The sequence below is a fragment of the Aethina tumida genome, chromosome 3, assembly GCF_024364675.1.
Source record: "Aethina tumida isolate Nest 87 chromosome 3, icAetTumi1.1, whole genome shotgun sequence".
Classification (NCBI taxonomy): Eukaryota; Metazoa; Arthropoda; class Insecta; order Coleoptera; family Nitidulidae; genus Aethina; species Aethina tumida.
In genome coordinates this window covers 16,345,244-16,363,501 of record NC_065437.1, presented here as the reverse complement: position 1 = coordinate 16,363,501, position 18,258 = coordinate 16,345,244, and the positions used below count along the sequence as shown (strand labels likewise).

The 18,258-nt window shown below is 34.8% G+C and overlaps 3 protein-coding genes and 3 non-coding genes across 6 annotated transcripts; 3 read left to right on the top strand and 3 right to left on the bottom strand.

Moving 5' to 3' along the window:
* Nucleotides 1–247: 247 nt before the first annotated feature.
* LOC109601535 (syntaxin-18) lies at nucleotides 248–1,285 on the top strand. The gene has a single exon (XM_020017779.2). The coding sequence runs from the start codon at nucleotides 310–312 to the stop codon at nucleotides 1,228–1,230; it is 921 nt and encodes a 306-aa protein (XP_019873338.1). The 5' UTR covers nucleotides 248–309; the 3' UTR covers nucleotides 1,231–1,285.
* A 1,088-nt stretch (nucleotides 1,286–2,373) lies between these two features.
* On the bottom strand, nucleotides 2,374–3,859 carry LOC109601533 (40S ribosomal protein S15). The gene is made up of 3 exons (XM_020017777.2): nucleotides 3,700–3,859; nucleotides 3,483–3,568; nucleotides 2,374–2,781 (listed from the first exon to the last, which is right to left on the bottom strand). Exons 1-3 carry the CDS (start codon nucleotides 3,709–3,711, stop codon nucleotides 2,433–2,435), a joined length of 447 nt encoding a protein of 148 aa, XP_019873336.1. The 5' UTR covers nucleotides 3,712–3,859; the 3' UTR covers nucleotides 2,374–2,432.
* A 1,433-nt stretch (nucleotides 3,860–5,292) lies between these two features.
* LOC109601534 (ubiquitin-like protein 7) lies at nucleotides 5,293–6,904 on the bottom strand. Its single transcript, XM_020017778.2, has 3 exons — nucleotides 6,701–6,904; nucleotides 6,441–6,643; nucleotides 5,293–6,126 (listed from the first exon to the last, which is right to left on the bottom strand). The coding sequence occupies exons 1-3, from the start codon at nucleotides 6,837–6,839 to the stop codon at nucleotides 5,458–5,460; spliced, it is 1,011 nt and encodes a 336-aa protein (XP_019873337.1). The 5' UTR covers nucleotides 6,840–6,904; the 3' UTR covers nucleotides 5,293–5,457.
* Nucleotides 6,905–9,221: 2,317 nt separating this feature from the next.
* Trnar-acg (transfer RNA arginine (anticodon ACG)) lies at nucleotides 9,222–9,294 on the top strand. The gene has a single exon. It is a non-coding gene; the product is annotated as a tRNA-Arg (tRNA).
* A 6,146-nt stretch (nucleotides 9,295–15,440) lies between these two features.
* Nucleotides 15,441–15,513, bottom strand: Trnar-acg (transfer RNA arginine (anticodon ACG)). The gene has a single exon. It is a non-coding gene; the product is annotated as a tRNA-Arg (tRNA).
* A 174-nt stretch (nucleotides 15,514–15,687) lies between these two features.
* Trnar-acg (transfer RNA arginine (anticodon ACG)) lies at nucleotides 15,688–15,760 on the top strand. Its single transcript has one exon. It is a non-coding gene; the product is annotated as a tRNA-Arg (tRNA).
* The last annotated feature ends 2,498 nt before the right edge of the window (nucleotides 15,761–18,258 follow it).

Below are 18,258 nucleotides of genomic sequence, written 5' to 3'. Positions count from 1 at the left end.
CAACAAGTACCGTGGAAGACCAAATTACGGTGGTTCTCCCTTTGCACATGCGCAGTATCTTTTTGTTTTCACTGTAATAATTTGAAATATTTAATCTGTATTTCTAATTGATGTGTTTGTCAATGTTAATAATTTTAACTTCACTAATATAGTAACTAATTTTAAAAAAGAAAAGAAATTGTGATAGTTTAAAAGTAGTTCTAATACACTTGTATTTATCCTATAGGAATTTTGATACATAATAAAATGAGGTTATATGAGTTGTCAAATGGTAACGTCAAATGTTGTCAAGGAAAATAAATCTGTGATATGGATGTAACAACATTGTTTAAAGCCTGTGTTAAAACAGTGCGAACCACAAACAAATCTCTGGGGGTCAAGGATCAAAAGTCCGGAGTTTTAAAAATTCAAAAAGATGCGAACCTGTCAAAGGCAAAAGAAATTGTTAAACAAATCACTCACCTCCAAAATTTCCTATTGGAAAATAAAGCTGCTTATCTAAATGTATTAAATTACCTATCCACTAATAAAACAATGACAGAAATTGACCGAGAGCAGATCGACTCCGCCGCAGAAAGAATCGTGAGTTCTTGTACCACTCTAATAAATGACTACAAAGCACAGATTGAAAAATTACCCAAAACCCCTCAAAGACAAGAACATTATAACAACATAATAACCTCACTGGAAAAGTACTTGAAAACAGTCAGCAAAATTTACACAGAAGCAAAAGCTGTGCGAGTAAAACGCGTAATTGAAACTCATAAACTATCAAAATTGGAAACGACCCCATCCAAACACAATTCAACAGATGTACCAAGTAAAAGAGACTTGGAAGTAAACCCAAACAAAAAGCAGTCATTCAGTCCAACATTAACACAGCCAGACCTAGAGAATGAACTGTCTGCAGAAGAAATGCAGATGTTTGAATCAGAAAATGAATTCCTCTTCAATGAACTCAATAGTATCTCAGATGAGGTCAAGCAAATGGAAGGCAAAGTGGTACATATTGCTGAACTACAAGAAATGTTCACAGAAAAAGTGTTGCAACAAGAAAAAGACATTGAGAGGATAGCCACCACTGTGGCTAATTCTACAGACAACATGAGGGATGCTAATGAACAAATTCGTCAAGCAATCCAACGTAATGCAGGGTTAAGGGTGTGGATTTTGTTCTTTATGTTGGTAATGTCATTTTCCTTACTTTTCTTGGACTGGTATAATGATTAATGTATTTATTTATTGGTGATGTTTTATATTTTTATTAAAATTATTGTTAAATATCGTTTTGGTTTTATTTTTTATACGAATTTTAGAAAGTAAGGACATTAAATTATTTTAATACCATATGATGTACAGAATTTTTCAATTGTTCCAATAAACTAAATATACAGTTTGATAGTGCAATTATAATAGCATTGTGTTGTTAACAAATAAAGTTAAAAATAGTGTACAAATTTACTGTTTGCAGAATTCTTAATGAATGTTTTAATTTGACTATTAGCTAGATTTTCAAAGTGACGAAATAATTTACCTGAATGTTAGTGAATATTTTACTTTATTATTCCTGTTATTCAATATTTATGGGACTATTTTATTAAATAACACATCTATTTAAGTTTTTTCACTCATTATCACATGCAAATTTTTAATTTGTTGGTACAAGTGAGTACCAATTTGCAGCTTTATCTAAAAATTATTTGTTTACATTATAATGAAAAGAATAAATAAAAAATAAAAAACAGTGCATGGTAGTAATATTACTGTTATATTGATTTAACAATTTAATATAATGAATATTACATACTAGTAGGAGACGTTAAGAATATGACTATGAAATACAAATATTATTTAACTTTTATTTTAATTTATGCAAACTTATTACAAAGAGAACTTAGTAATATGTATATTTGTGAATATTACATTTACATTCATACATTGAAATAAAAAAATCAATAGCATAATAAAAAGTAATATGCTAGGAATATTAACAAAATTGTCAGTAACATTGTCATCCTTGAAATGAGAAGTGTTTTATTTTTAATATTCTCAGAGTTTAAAATAATTACTAAAAACTTTAAAATAAAAATTAGTTTTTGCTTTTCTTACATAATTGATAGTAATCAAAAACAAAATATTTAAATTAGTTTATCGATATCAACTAATTTTTTCTACGTAAAATAAATCGAAATCAAAGAGTATATAAACTTAAACTAATATTTTGAGTTTTTATAAATAACATTCTGCTTTAAACAATGAAATTGAATAAAAAATATTACGAAAAATATATGAGCAGTTGTATACAGAGGAAAATATAAATATGGGGGTTGGTGATAGACTTGGACTAGCACATAATTAATAAAAATAAAAGTCTTGTTATCCGTCAAATAAATTTTATTGTTACATAACCTAAATTAAAATAACAAAACCATTTATTTGAGAGGAATGAAACGGGAACTGTGGGTGGCACCAATACCGGGCCTACCGTGCTTAACGGGTTTGTATGTCAGAGAGAACTCTCCCAAGTAGTGTCCAATCATTTCAGGCTTGATTTCAACCTGTGTGAAGGTTTTGCCGTTGTAGACACCGACGATGGAACCGACCATTTCGGGAACGATGATCATGTTACGCAAGTGGGTCTTGACGATTTCGGGTTTCTCTAGTGGCGGTGCCTCTTTCTTGGCCTTGCGCAGTTTCTTGACAAGTGCCATCGGTTTGCGCTTCAGACCGCGGTTGAAACGCCTGCGGGCGCGGCAATGCATCAACTCCATGAGTTGTTCACTGGAGAATAAACAAGTGTTTAGATTTTGAATATTTAATACCATAAAATTTAAGTCTATTAAAGTAATTAAAAAGTTCATATGTAGAAGATATCAAATTGCTTTCAAATACAAAAGAAAAAAGTTGTTTTGTCTCATATTTATATCCAATATATTAACTAATACAGGAAAAATTTTTGGTAATAACTTTTTTAGTAATTTTTTTTTGATAACTAGGTTTTAGTATTGTTTATCATAAACTTTGTTCTTTTGTACAATGTGTTTTCAATTTTTTTATTTTAGTAACATATTTAACATTTTATAAAATGTTGATTGTTGTTCACCATGATTTGCAATAACTATCAAATAAACTATTGTGTTGCACAGTGATCATGAATATAATCTCCTCAGTTCTAAACGCCACTATAACAAATTAAGGTTGTTTATGTGGAGCTGGGACTGAGGTAAATTCATGGTTTAAATGATACACAAGATATTTAAACAATGAATTTAAAATTATCACTTCTAGATATGTGAATAGATTTAAATATATACTACAACTAAACACATGATTTTTTTCATTCATCCTTTTACCACAAATATATCTAAATAAAAAATGTATATAACCACAACATATCTAGAGCAATTTTAGATAAAATGGATTTTGTGTATCAAAAAATAAATATGAACAGCACACACACATAACCTTAAAATACAACTTACTTGGGCATATCAAGAAGTTGGTCGAGATCAACTCCCCTGTAAGTGAACTTTTTGAAGGTCCTCTTCTTCTTGACTTGCTCTTCAGCCTAAAATACAGAAAAAAATAGTGAAAACAACAATAATCCTGTATCGAAGTTACCCATGTCTTCAAGACAGATGTCAACAATGTGAAATTTTTATAATTTTTGGGTATTTGAGTAAAAAATATTGTACTTACTTTATCCGCCATTATAATTTAAGTTTAACCGAACGGTTTGAGTGTATAAAAATTGAGCGATGAACGCTAGTTTTTAAGATAATTATAAACTCAGAAAACTACGGCCGCTGCCATCAAGTTTCCTGACTAAAAGGCGGTGAAAAATCAAAGTTCCTAAAACTAGTGACGCGCGCAGCCAACCTTCGAATGTCAAAGTGTGCGAAATTTGAAATTGTTATAAACCCTTGTTTAATGTTAAGTATAACTATAAATTATTATTATTAATATCATTACTGTTTTAATAATTTACTTAGTTATTAAATAAAAAACTGCCATTGCTATTGTGAAGAGCTTATATACATTATGTTATATTTCATTTAGAAAGTATGAAAATTGAATAAATTTTACCTGCAATTTTTTTATAAAAAATTTAACTACACCAATGAATTAAGCACTCTTGAAATGGGTAAATACAAAATTTCATAAAAAAATTTCTCAAGAATATTAGAATATTATAGTATCAGTACTATACTAATTATACTATACTTATACTAATCCTCTTAATTATAGTATTAATATATTATACTACTATAATAATCCAATACTTTTGAAAAATAAGAAAGTTTGTACTATTTTTAACATTTTTTTTCTACAGACTACTTGATTAAAAAAATAAATTCATAAAAGAATTAGGAATATGCATATTTCTTATGATATAATTTACTATATACATATTTTAGGTTTTTAATACAGTGGTGTACTTAGATTTTCTATAAAAAAATGTTAGTATGATTTCTTCAATTTTCTTCTTCTAAAAAATTACCCTATAAGCTTTGGATTTATGTTAAATCATCAATCATTTTGTTTATAAATTTATATTTTGTGTCTTTACATTTGAAAAAAAGTTTGTTAAAATCGTACAAAAAATAACAATTTTATAAAGGGCTTTCAAATGGGCCACACTGTACATATAGTAGTTTGAAGAAAAAATAATATATCATATTCAGAAAGATTACTGTGTTTATCAATTAATATTTTGAATGTCAGAATATGTCCATTATTTTATTGCAATCATTTTGGCGCCCTGCTTTATTTAACTCCGTGCAGTTGTTCGACCTGCGCAAGAACATGTCCGCATCAGCGGGAAACAATTAAAAAATTTCATTTGTAGTTAAATCAGTCAGAAATAACTATAGTCGCGGTACACATTGTTATTACATTGTTTGTCGAATTTCATACATTTGATTAAAATTCGCGAGTCTTCTTTTTCCAACATTTCGAATTTGTTCTGTGTAGTCTTGCTAGAAACTGTAGTTTAATTTGTGATCATATTTTGAGACTTTAAATATATGTGCCTATTTTACTTGTTTTGGTGAGTATAATCTTTATAATAATGTAAGAATAAATATTACAGGTATATATCTTAATTGTTTTTAAATGTGTTATAAAGTTTATAGTATATTAAAGTATCTGGGGTCACAGCTGAAGTTGAACAATTGAGCTTTTTTAGTTTTACATTTTGATTTGACTTTGTTGAAAATTTTAAATAAATTTAGTAATTCCATTTTTTTATCTTTCCGGGAATAGTCGTTAACAGCAAATAGAAACAAAATGTAGATATATAAAATATTTATTATAAACTTTTCATGTAAAACAAAATCACATACAGTAATAAAATAAACCGCAATCAATCTGACAAGCCGAATATTTTATTGGATAAACTAAATAGTACCAAAAAAAATCGAAATTGCGAACTTTTAATATCAAAATCTAAAGATATCATTCGACAGCCCCGTTAAAAACTAATTCAATCGCCGCTTGTACATCCCCGCCGGTGATCTGCAGTGCTCTAACGTTCAGAGTATCATTAACCAATCCCATCTCATGCATTTGCCTCAGCTGCGGCTCCAAACGTTGAGCCGGATTCTCCGCGGGTGCCTCGTTTCCACTGGGCGCTCCCAAAGCTTGCTCGATCGCCGAAGAAAACATTTCGCTGGTGATGACGCTGTTTTGGTTGCTGCTGGTTGTGGGGACGCCGGCGCTGTTCGTGTTGAACGCCGTGTTGGTAGCGTTGGCGATCGCCGCCGCCAATTGCGCCGCCGTAATCGCGTTGAACGAGGAATTCCTGGTCAAACCGGACGAACCGACGTTGGTATCCGAATCCAAGTCGTCGTCTTCATCGGACAAAGCTTCCAAGCTGTAGGAGTAACCTGTACTCGTGCTGGCCTGGGGCGAGCCGGTGGTGTGGTCCTCCTCGATATGGGACGCGATGTAGTTGGCGGCTTCTATGAGCAGGGGGTGGGTCTCGGCCATTTTTCGTACTGTTTCCGGATTGGACATGTGGCCGATTAGTTCCGGGTCCTGGATTATCGAGACGGCGATCGGGTCATCCGCCAAACCGGGAACGTGTGCGATTATTTCTTCCAGTACTTCGGCACGGGTTAATTTCTAAAAAAATAGTATTCATTAGTTTTTTCTTGAAATTAGGATGTTAGAAAACAAGATATAAATATAGACATATTTTATATATGGCTATGAAAAAAATAAGTACAGAATCAAATATAATAAATAAAATTATTTATGGCTATTTGGAAAAAATAGTATCACAAAAGATAATCTAAAAATAAATCAATTTGGTAATTCAAATTAATTACTTATAATATATGAAGACATAGGACATTTGAAATTTCATTAACACAAACTAATTGAGATAATTAAAAATGATCTAATCTAAAACAACATTTAATTTGCTCAATCAATACCTGTAAAGCAGTTCTTCGTCCACTGATATTGAAACTGCTGAATATGAATACAACATTTTGTATATCGGTTTCAGTGTAAGTTTTGGGTGGAACAACTGGAGGTGCCGGTTTCTTAGCCGTGCCATAAACAATTTCTCCTGGACAAACACCATATGACGATAAAGTGTTCTCATTATCCATAATAACACCGCAATAAGTCAGATCTGAAACACGAAATGAATAAGAAACAGTCACAAAAGAAGTGAACAAAGAGTGCTAACCTATATCATTGCTTTCACCGAGAATTTTCAGGGCGGCGTTCTTGAACGCCTCAACTTTATCGTTAAAATCCACATTGTCTATTGTTATACGTCGCAATTGTGCCGCATTCCATAAACCCAACGTTAAAACTGCACACATTTTGTTTGTTTACAATTGAAACTTTTGACGTTTCAACTTGCTTGTCATCTCCCCAATGGCGCCACTTTCAAATTTCGAAGTATTTAACCAAAATATTTTTGTACCGAGAGGTCAAAGATTAATAATAATCAGAGAGCGATGAAAATAGCATTGAAAATATTAACATTTATTTCTTTTAATTTTTCAATTAAAATTGCACTTATGATATCTTGAGAACGTTTGACATTTTTTGTAAACATTGGAAAAATAAAGTTAGATAACTGAATAAAATATAAAGAGATTTAAATTGATGAAAGTTGCATTTTGATATTGATTAATTTGTAAAATTTATTAAATATATTTTACATTTGTTGATTATAAGCTTTTATTATTTATACTGTAGCAGTATTAATTATAGGTTCTTTGATGGAGATTTCCAAAAATGTGGTTTTACAAATTTTATTTTTGTTGCTCTTTGTGAATAAAGAAATTTTGTATTCCAATTATTTTTAATTTTATTGCTTATTTTTGTAGTTATTTTTTTACACACTATTTATTTTTTCTTGTTTTCATTTTTGTTTAAGTTTCAGCTGAATATTGAGAAAATGTTTTTCATGTTAAAAGTCAATTAAATATATTTTTGGTCGATTGGCCATGTTTTATCATGTTTTTTTTTAATATGACAAGGTGAAATTGATGGCTATTTTTCATTTTTCTATTTTTCAAATATAAATAAAAAGCATGATCTTGACCTAGTCACATACTCTTAACCTACATTTTTATTTGTTTCCGTAAACATCCTATTGTTTGCTGAAAAAAAAACTTCCAGAAGTTACATGGCTTAGAAGTAATGTATTTTTATAGCCGTTTATTTAATGTTCTTGATATTCAAAATAATTTCATCTGAATTCAAATCAACGTAAATAACTTGGAAACATTTCTACAAAAAAAAATTGATCACTTATAGTTCCTGCAAGAACTTTTCCCTTTAAAATGTTAGAAAGCGAGGTGAGATGACAAACTGTTTTTATTCTGCGCAATATTATCAGAGCCCCGTTCGCTCATAAAAATGACCTGACGCCCTAAACGTCGTGTGTAACGGCCATATTCATATGTCACACTCTCACCTCTTCCGAATAAGGAGCTGATGACATATTGTTGAACATCCAACTTACTCCATGACTTTCATATTTCAAATTAAGTGAACGTTTTATTAGGCTCGCTTCAAGCTTTTTTATTACGAATTCAGATCCACATTAGGCATTTTGTTATGCAGATGATTTAACCGAGTTTAAAAATAACTCCCGGCTTATTGTTGTTCGGACCGCGACAATGATTTATTTTTATCGCAATTCCCCTTTTGTAATGTTTACGGCGTTATTAGCTTAGGTATGGCCTCACTGTTTAATAGCGCTTGTTTAGATTGTTCCTCTAAATTATGATGGCCGTAAAAAAGAAATTCGTTGTACTTTCTGATAACGCGTTTTATAACGCCTCAATTTATTCTTGATTGCCGTTTTATACATTTTAACGCCTCCCCCCTTTATCATCGCGATATTAAATTTCATGTAAATTTTAAACTCGCGATGATAATATCTTTAATCGTCAAGTAAATTTCCCTCACTTCCTGACATAAATCGATGGGTTTGGGTAATTTCTCGTAAATTTTCCTAAAATTCACTTTTTCCATACACGTATTCGTGTTTTTGCTCGATATTTTCACACCTTATTAAAAAAGAATCTTGATTAATTACGTTTTTATTTTTCGATTGATATAATAAAACTGCTCTTTTTGTGCGTCTGGAACAGCACGTTAGACATTCAGTTCAAATTATTCCAGATAATAAAATTGATATGAAAAAAATGACGATTATATTTTAACGAATGAATTACTGTGAAGTTCATTGATAAATGATGATCGTTATTACACCGTCAAGGGCGGTTTAATTGAAGGTAGAGGCGTAGAAAAGTTTTTCGGTCGTTTTTCTCTTTTTGTTATACATTATATCAATTTTTCACGTCTTTGATGCCGCATAAGAAAATGGTTAAAGAAATTTTTACGAAAGCTTTTAGTTGAACAGAATGTTTTATTATAATGTAGGCGTTTTGCCGCAGATGTTATCGTGTGACGATTTCTACTTGGAGAGCCGTATTACATGTTACAGATAATAAATATGAATTGTGAGTGACAGTCGGTGGGGTTCTAGTAAATGCATAACGGCGCATTTTATTTTTCTTTGTAGATACTTTTTAATACACTCATTTCTTATACATTCCCCGACGAAAGGTGACGTCGTTTTTTATTTATGGTTTTGTTATTATTATGTATATATTTTTTATATTTTTGTTCACAAAAATAACAATGTGCACAATTCGAAGATCAGTAGATACAGTTTTTTCAGAGGTCCTGTGGCGCAACGGATAACGCGTCTGACTACGGATCAGAAGATTCCAGGTTCGAATCCTGGCAGGATCGAGTTTTTTACGGTTCTTGTATAGATTTTTGACTAAAAGTTTTAGTATTACAAAAAAATATGTATGTAAAAAGTTACTAAAAATCAAATTTTATTACTTTTACTCAAAAAATAATTAAGATATTTTTTGTAGGGCCCATGCTCCATGGAAATTCCATGAATGTACATAAATTTTATTTTTTTCTATGTATTGTAGTGCTTAGGGAATTACCTAAGGAATTACGCGTAACACCAGACGACCCCCAACTTTCGTCCACCAATGTATCTTTATCATCCGCCACGTCCCCATGCAAAATGAATGATAGCTCAAACATAAACAAACAAACCCCAAAATTAAATATTTCCCAGTCTGACCTATATATGTCAGACTATGAGAGGGATCAAGTGGCAAAAAGAGAATACCTTATCAATGTGGTGAAAAGTAAAATTTTCCCTGAAGGGCCCCTACACAACCAACCAGAAAGCTTCCTCCTCCCAAGCCTGGGGAATAACTCCTCAGAGTCAGTATCTGTGACTACCGAGGCTGTTGACACATCTGTACAACCAAGTCTGGATTCCAACAGCAAACAAATGTCACCACCCACACCCCAGTGCCTAATGCAGGTTGAGGCTCTGGTACACCGCCCTGCAACCAGGTCGAGTCCCAGCCCCGATAACAACACACACAACAATTACGGATCACTAGAAACTAGGGAATCCCGCATCAACAATGTAAACAATAACAAAATACAAGTAATAAATGACAACACAACAATTCCACCAAAGCAAAAATCAAAATACGATGGGGAACAAAAAAGTAAAACACCTGTTACTATGGACTACGATACAATTGAAACAGTAGAAACCACCCAAACAAAGCCACTAGAACCGTCGCAAACTGAAATTAGAGAAAACACCATCAATGATAAATTCCTCAAACCGAGAAAAACAACGTCATTAAAAACGATTATGACAAAGCGCATCGCCATAGAAGAGAAACTGATGCTGAATAATCGTTTTGAGAAACTAGAATCACTGAACAAACCCGAAATTGAAACGGGAGTACTACTCAACAAAAGAAAAAGACTGTCTCCACTTTTGCACGACATAACCAAAAAACACAAAAATAGAAACTCCGATTATACTGACACAGAAGACAGTGCAACTGAGAACAACCCGCAAACCCACAAAACTAAGACAAACACAAGAAAATCATCTAAGAAGTCCACCCCGCCGCCAATAGTTCTTGATGGGAAACCCTCAAAACACGAAGCACTACAAACACAACTGAATGACTTTATTAAGAAGGGATATAATATCAAATATACCAAAAACAATACCCACATATACATCAACGACTACCTCGAATACAAATTATACTTACACGAAATACAAAAAGAGAAAGTCGCATTCCACACTTACACCCATACCAACGAAAAAACACACGCGTTCGTAGTAAGGGGGCTGGATGGTGAGCCAGACACAGACACCATAGTAAATGACATAAAAACAAACCACGACATCATAGTACACCAGGTATATCGGCTCAGGTCCACGAAAAGACCACTTTTCATGGTCGTCACAGATTCTACAGTTACCTGCGATTGGCTGAACACAACTTGCAGATATATCCTTCACACCAGAGTTTTCTGGGAGAGAAGGAAAAATGAAAAGCAAATTATACAGTGTCATCGATGCCAACTGTGGGGCCATGCCACTAGTAACTGCAATAGGGATCCTAAGTGTCTGAAGTGCGGCAACCAACATGAGACGAAGACCTGTGCCAAGCCGAGGGAAGAACCCCCCAAATGCGCTAACTGCCAGGAGGCACATACCGCAAACAGTGTCAAATGCCCTGTATATATATACAAACTACAACAATTAGAGGAGCGCCGTAAACACAACAAATTCAACCCAAAAGCTCAACGATTAACCGGCCCAAAAACATTAACTGACCTGCCCAGACGCGATAACAGGGGAACCAATGGAGTAATTAACCCAACCAACCTACAAGAATACCCACCCCTGGAACGGACAACAATCGAAGTAAACAACCCAAAACCGAAGCTATCAGCACCAGCTAGCAACATTTGGATACAGAGGGCCCAAAAAAGTATAGCTACCAGCTCCGCACACAACGCCCAACGAGCAACTGGGCACCAACAGGATGACACTGATGGCGCTGAGGACATGGGAGCTCTGTTCTCGGTGGCCAGGGACTTGCAGAACGCAGTTAACATGAAGGAGATGGTGCAAGCTCTCCGCGACCTAACTGCAAGAATGTCCAACGCTGGCACCAAGCAGGAAAGATTCCAGGCTTTCCTACAATTCTGCATCTTTGACGTAAACAACTATGACATCTAGGCTGAAGATCTGCACTTGGAACGCTAACAGTGTTAATAACAAAATACCATGTTTAATTAATTTTCTGCACACACACAAAATAGACATAATCTGCATAACAGAAACAAAACTGTCCAGCAGACATAATTTCAAAATTAAAAACTATCTAACTTACAGAGAAGACAGGCAATACAACCCGGGTCACACCCGCCACACACACGGAGGAGTTGCAATCCTTGTTAAAAACTCCATCCCACACTCCAAAATAGATAGTATACCTAGTCATATAGAGAATATATCAATCAAACTAGCCGACGGAACCGTAATAATGTGCGCATACAACCCTCCATCCAACAATTTTTCTACACCACAAATAGACCAACTCTGCAAAAAGTATAACAAAACCATAATCTTAGGGGACCTTAACTCTCGCCACACAGCCTGGAACTGCCACAGAAATAATATCAACGGAGCCACCCTGTACAATTATATACTCAACTCGGACGTTGACCTCCTTTTCCCTGAAGAAGCCACGCACTATCCCAATAACGGGGGCACTCCATCAACAATAGACCTAGTCATAAGCAATGGAGTACGCAGAGTGACTGAACCAACTGTACTCCATGAACTAGACTCCGACCATGCCCCAGTGCTAATTAATATCCAACAAAAAAGAACAAAAGTCCTCCAACAAACCAAATTCTGTTTCCGAGAAACGAACTGGGACATGTACAGGCACGAGCTAAACACTCTGACAGTCCTAAGAGGTCACATCACGGATTTGGAATCACTAAAGAGAGAAGTGGATTCATTCACACTCAATCTAAAAATAGCCAGGAACAAAACTACTAAGGTAACAAAAACCAAACCACCAGCAGATGATCTTCCAGATGATATAACAGAAGCTATCAAAACAAAAAACTACCACAAAAAACGTTGGCACAAATACAAACTCGACAATGACAAACAAATAATGAACCGGCTCAAAAACGAAATTACATATAAAATCGGGCAACACAGAAATAACGTGTGGCGGGACCTTCTGGGCAGGCTCCAAGCCACGGATTGCTCCTTATGGAGATACGTAAAGAAACTAAAAGGGGAACGTCCTATATACCCGACCATCCTCTACAACAACATCGAGCACATGTCCAACAAATCTAAAGCTACAGCCATCTCCACACACTTTGCAGAAATTCATAAAACTGATACGACAAACCTCACACCGGAACAAAACTACATACAGCAAATGGCTCAGAATATACACAAAGCTCAACCAGAGGTAATTCAAAACAATGAACTTGCTAAACTACTCACAAGGCCGAGTGAAGTGCAGCAAATTCTGCGAAAGCTGCCAAATAACAAAGCTCCAGGACCAGACGGTATCCAATACATCCTTTTAAAAAACATACCAAGGAAGACACTGGTCCATCTAACCTATATTATCAATGGTATTATTAGGCTGCAATACTTCCCAGAACAATGGAAACACGCTGTGGTTATCCCCGTACTAAAGCCCGGTAAACCGCCACATAACCCCAACTCATACAGGCCAATATCGCTACTAAGCTCTATTTCCAAGGTAGCCGAAAGAGTTATACTGCGACGCCTGGAAACAGCCGACTCACACCTACACATAACACCACACGAGCAGTTCGGATTCCGCCCCAAACATGGCACAGTCCTGCAGGTGGCGCGAATTGCTGAACACACTAAGAAGCACTGGAACTTCGGGAGAAACACAGTTGCACTCTTTTTAGATATGCAGAAAGCCTTCGATACCGTATGGTTGGATGGACTAGTGTATAAACTGGACCAGCTAAAACTGCCTAAATGTCTGGTCAAACTAATCGACTCGTATCTGCGAGGAAGGACCTTCCAGGTAAAAATCAGCGGGGAATTATCCGAAACACGAAACACTTCGGCAGGAGTACCACAGGGAACGGTGCTCGCACCAAAACTCTACAACTTCTATACCTCCGACATCCCTAAGTTTTCCCACACTAACTTGGCATTATACGCTGATGACACTGCCATCTACAGCTCGTCCTTTAGCTCACAGGTCGCCACCCAACAGATTAAAATCCATCTGGGCATGCTCACTGCGTTTTTTGAGAGATGGAAAATTAAAATAAATCCTGAAAAAACAGAATTGATCAACTTTACAAAAAAATACACTAACACAAGGATAGTATCTCCACCCACTATAGACGGAACCATCATTCCATGCAAAAAAGTCGTGAAATACTTAGGCACCTATCTGGACAATCGGCTGACCTTTAGACCTCATATAGACAAAATTAGACCAAAGATATTTGGTGCAATCAAGCCACTATATCCCCTAATCTCTGCAAACAGCCCCATGAGTAGAGATAACAAAATTAACTTATACACCACAATCCTCCGACCCATCATGACATACGCATGCCCCATCTGGTGTGGAGCCTCAATAACCGCCATTAACATACTACAACGACTGCAAAACAAAATACTGAGAATGGCAATCAGCGCACCCCAGAGAAGCAGAACCCGACACATACACGACACAACTGGAGTGCCATATGTACAGGATTACATCATCCAAGAGGCTAATAAATTCTACGAAAAACAAATACACCACTCGATACTCACAAAACACATGGCTGACGTCAGAATCCACAACATTGACCCTAATCACAGACACAAACCCCTCTACCATAAACTTCCAATTTTTCACAAACTCCCACCATAATGTCTGCCGCGCACTCAAAACTTTCCACTTAAAACGCAAAACGTAAAGACGCCCACTAAACCATAAAACATTATCCGAACAACGCGAAACCTCCCCCAAAAATGCTTCAACGGGTTTTTTTGACTAAGTTTTTCCCGAGCGCACTAAATTGCAAAGCTGGCCATCCAGCAACAGTTTCCGCTAATTTCATCTACAGGTTCCATTATCTAAATCATATTGAGACAAAATGCCCCCAGAAATGCAACGACCATGTGAGGGGGGTCTTGGACCCATTTTGCTTTCAACATCGTTGCTGACGCTCGGAGATGCCACGACACCGGCAATTGGCCGTGCCAATCTCCAAGAAGGTGGACAACCCCGGACTCCATTCGGTAACCCACCCCCACAAGAACGGAGCCTACTATATATAGTGCCCACAGGAGTCTCGAGCTGTACGAGCCAATGATGTGTATTTTAACAAAAAGACAAATAAAATATATTTTAGTTAGTTAGTTTAGTTTGACTACGGATCAGAAGATTCCAGGTTCGAATCCTGGCAGGATCGAGTTTTTTGCGGTTCTTGTATAGATTTTTGACTAAAAGTTTTAGTATTACAAAAAAATATGTATGTAAAAAGTTACTAAAAATCAAATTTTATTACTTTTACTCAAAAAATAATTAAGATATTTTTTGTAGGGCCCATGCTCCATGGAAATTCCATGAATGTACATAAATTTTATTTTTTTCTATGTATTGTAGTGCTTAGGGAATTACCTAAGGAATTACCATAATATTTGGATTTATCTTTTAGGATGTTTTGAAGTTTATATTCCGGGAAGATTGGTCGGATTTAGAAGTATCTAGACCCCCTTTAAAAAGACTGAACGCCCTCAATCAAGTATTGCATCATTTCAGTTTTGTTATATAAACGATTGAATTATATGTAACCATTATTTTGTCTAGCAAATCTGATAACCAGGTGTACCAGCTATTGTAGAACAGCAAAAGTTGATAAGTTCGTATAAAAAATGCAGTAAATTTTTAATAAATATTGAAAAAATATACTATGCACCCTATATAAACAACCGAAAATTATAAAAAAGTAATAAAAAATGTCGATCCTGCCAGGATTCGAACCTGGAATCTTCTGATCCGTAGTCAGACGCGTTATCCGTTGCGCCACAGGACCGCTGAAAAAAGCTCTTCAGGTACTAATCGGAGTTTAGAGATGAATATTTAAATTTTTAATATTGTAAAATTTATTCATATTTATTATTTCACTGATGACAAAATTTGAAAATATTAAAAAACTGAAAAATCCAAAATTAAAATTCGGAAATGAACCTGAAGTATTTTTTTCAGCGGTCCTGTGGCGCAACGGATAACGCGTCTGACTACGGATCAGAAGATTCCAGGTTCGAATCCTGGCAGGATCGAGCTTTTTTACGATTCTGTATAGTTTTTTGACATAAAAGTTTTAGTATTACATAAAAATGTGCGTGTAAAAAGTTACTGAAAATCAAATTTTTTAAAAATCTATTATAATCTAGAAATAAAATTTAAAAAGAATGTTCTAAGGTTTGATGGAAGAACTAAAACAGGTTACATTTCAACTCTCATCTTCAACAGTACTGTCATATGAAAGGTCTTTCAATTCTCTAAATAATTATGCAAAAAATATGGTTTCCTTTTTTTCATAAAAAAGTATCCGGTTTCAGGTTTCCATACCTATCTCTCTATCACAATTACTACTTACTCCATTTCAAATGCGTATTTTATGAAAATAAGAGAAATTTGTATTTTTTGTACAATCGTTAAAATAATTAACATGAAATATTAGGGTGGTTATCTCCTTTGGGATAGATAGAGTTGAAGAATGCTTTGGTTTGCTTCTCCCTTTAAATCTTCGAAACAGATTCTTCAAATATTATTTATTATCCTTTTATTGATAGTTTGAAGTGGGACACATTGTATAATATAATACGTATTGTGAATATGTAGCAATGATATGTCGTACTATATATGCAATACTCAACTTACAGTAAACGGACACCGCGGAAACAATAACTACAATATATTGGAAGATTAATAATAAATCTTGTCCAATCGACAAATCCTTGTACTTACGCGTTCGTCGAACAAACGATTCGTGCGTTATCGAAAAAAGTTGTAAAGCTCAATAAATCCCTTCCTTTTATTTACATAATAGTGTTCTATTAAAAGTTATAATGTGTTAAAAGACAGGAAATTATTAGACGATTTTTTTGAAGACTTACGACGCACCGAAACTTTAAAAGACTTTTTTCCCTCCGACTTCATAAAAGTTCCCTCCCCACATAGCAACTTGCGGACAAACTTTCCAAACCGACATGCACTGTATCATTTATATTTTATACTTCGATTCATTTTTCTCTGGCCTGAATAAATCGATTTACATTTGACATATATAACTTGGAAATCTTAAGTTATCACTGTAACGCCTGTAAATTTCGATTTAATATGTTAAAATGTGGAGAGTGTTCATAAAGTACATGCTTTTCCCGTGTTCGTATTAAAGTCGATCGTTATTTCCGTCAGTTTTATACAGGGGGATTTGTTTATGACTCTAATATACATCGCTTAGACACCAAAAATACATTTAAAATTGTCACCAAAGAGTTAAAACAAAATGCCGTGGATATTCACTGCTAATTCAACGACAGTCGAATCGGTTAGGACCAAGTGAACGGAGCCCATCAATAAAACTGGCGTCTCTCCATAACAACGTATTTTGGAGTTGATTTTTCGCTCTGCGGATTCGATTGTTTATATAACAAATGAAGGAAGACAAGAGAAAACAATGGAGTGTTGAAATAAGGGATGCACGGGTCAAACAGTGACTTGTTTCGAGTTGTTTCTCCCTTGAGGTGAGACTAGTTGTGTTGTGCCTAGGATTGAATACCAATGTCGCTCCCTCAGGTCGTTTATTTCATTTTTTTTATCTGTTTGACTATTGACATTCCATTATTCCTGAGAGTTCTGTAAGTTAGAAAGATGCGCAGATTCGTTTCTGTTAAAAAAAAAGATAATGTGTGCATCAGTTTTGGAGGGTTTTTGGTAATGAATCATTGTGAAACTGTGGCGGCAAGTTACTTCTTGTCGTTTTTCCATTTTGTTTTTTCACCATTATCTTGAGAGTTGTGCATGGTTCTCGGTTTGCTTATTTCATTTATTTTCTTTTTAACTATTAACATTCCTGTAAGTTTCCGTTAAACAATCTAATAAATCACTTAGGGGATTTGAAGTAATTAAATGATGTGAAATTGTAAGAGGCCGTTGTTAAGTTAGATCATGGACTTCCGATCAATACAACATACTTAGACACATGGTCCTAGACGTACACTTAACATTCATCACAGAAACTTAGTTGAGTGCCTATATTGTCCCTCTCCTGCCATTCCCTTAATTGATTCATCGACATTTCCTATCCGCTGTCACAAGGTGTTACACAGATGTACTAAATTAGCATGTAATGAAATGCAAATTAATTCCAGATCAGGGATTGTACATTCATAAAATTAAATTAATCCCCAACATCAGTTTAATCTATACGGAAACATTTTTACGCGTAAACAAAGTTACGTTCGATGACAGAAATGTTAAATCCATTGTTTAAAGATATAAAACAAGGAAAAATGGCGGAGAGACAAAGTTTCCGAGTCTCTCAATCTAAAGTTTAACGTCGAAATGGAGTGTTCTGCAGCGTTACAACGATGACGCGCAATTTACCATAAGATAGATAAAGATAACATTTTTATTAAACACGCTAAACCAAGATAGATAGAGAGCCTGGGCCATTTCACTGATTACCTTCGCCTTTTAGGTGAGCGAGACGAAGGGGTGGTGTCTTTGCCTAGACGGGGCAAACTTAAAAACTCCGGTTCGTCCCATAAAT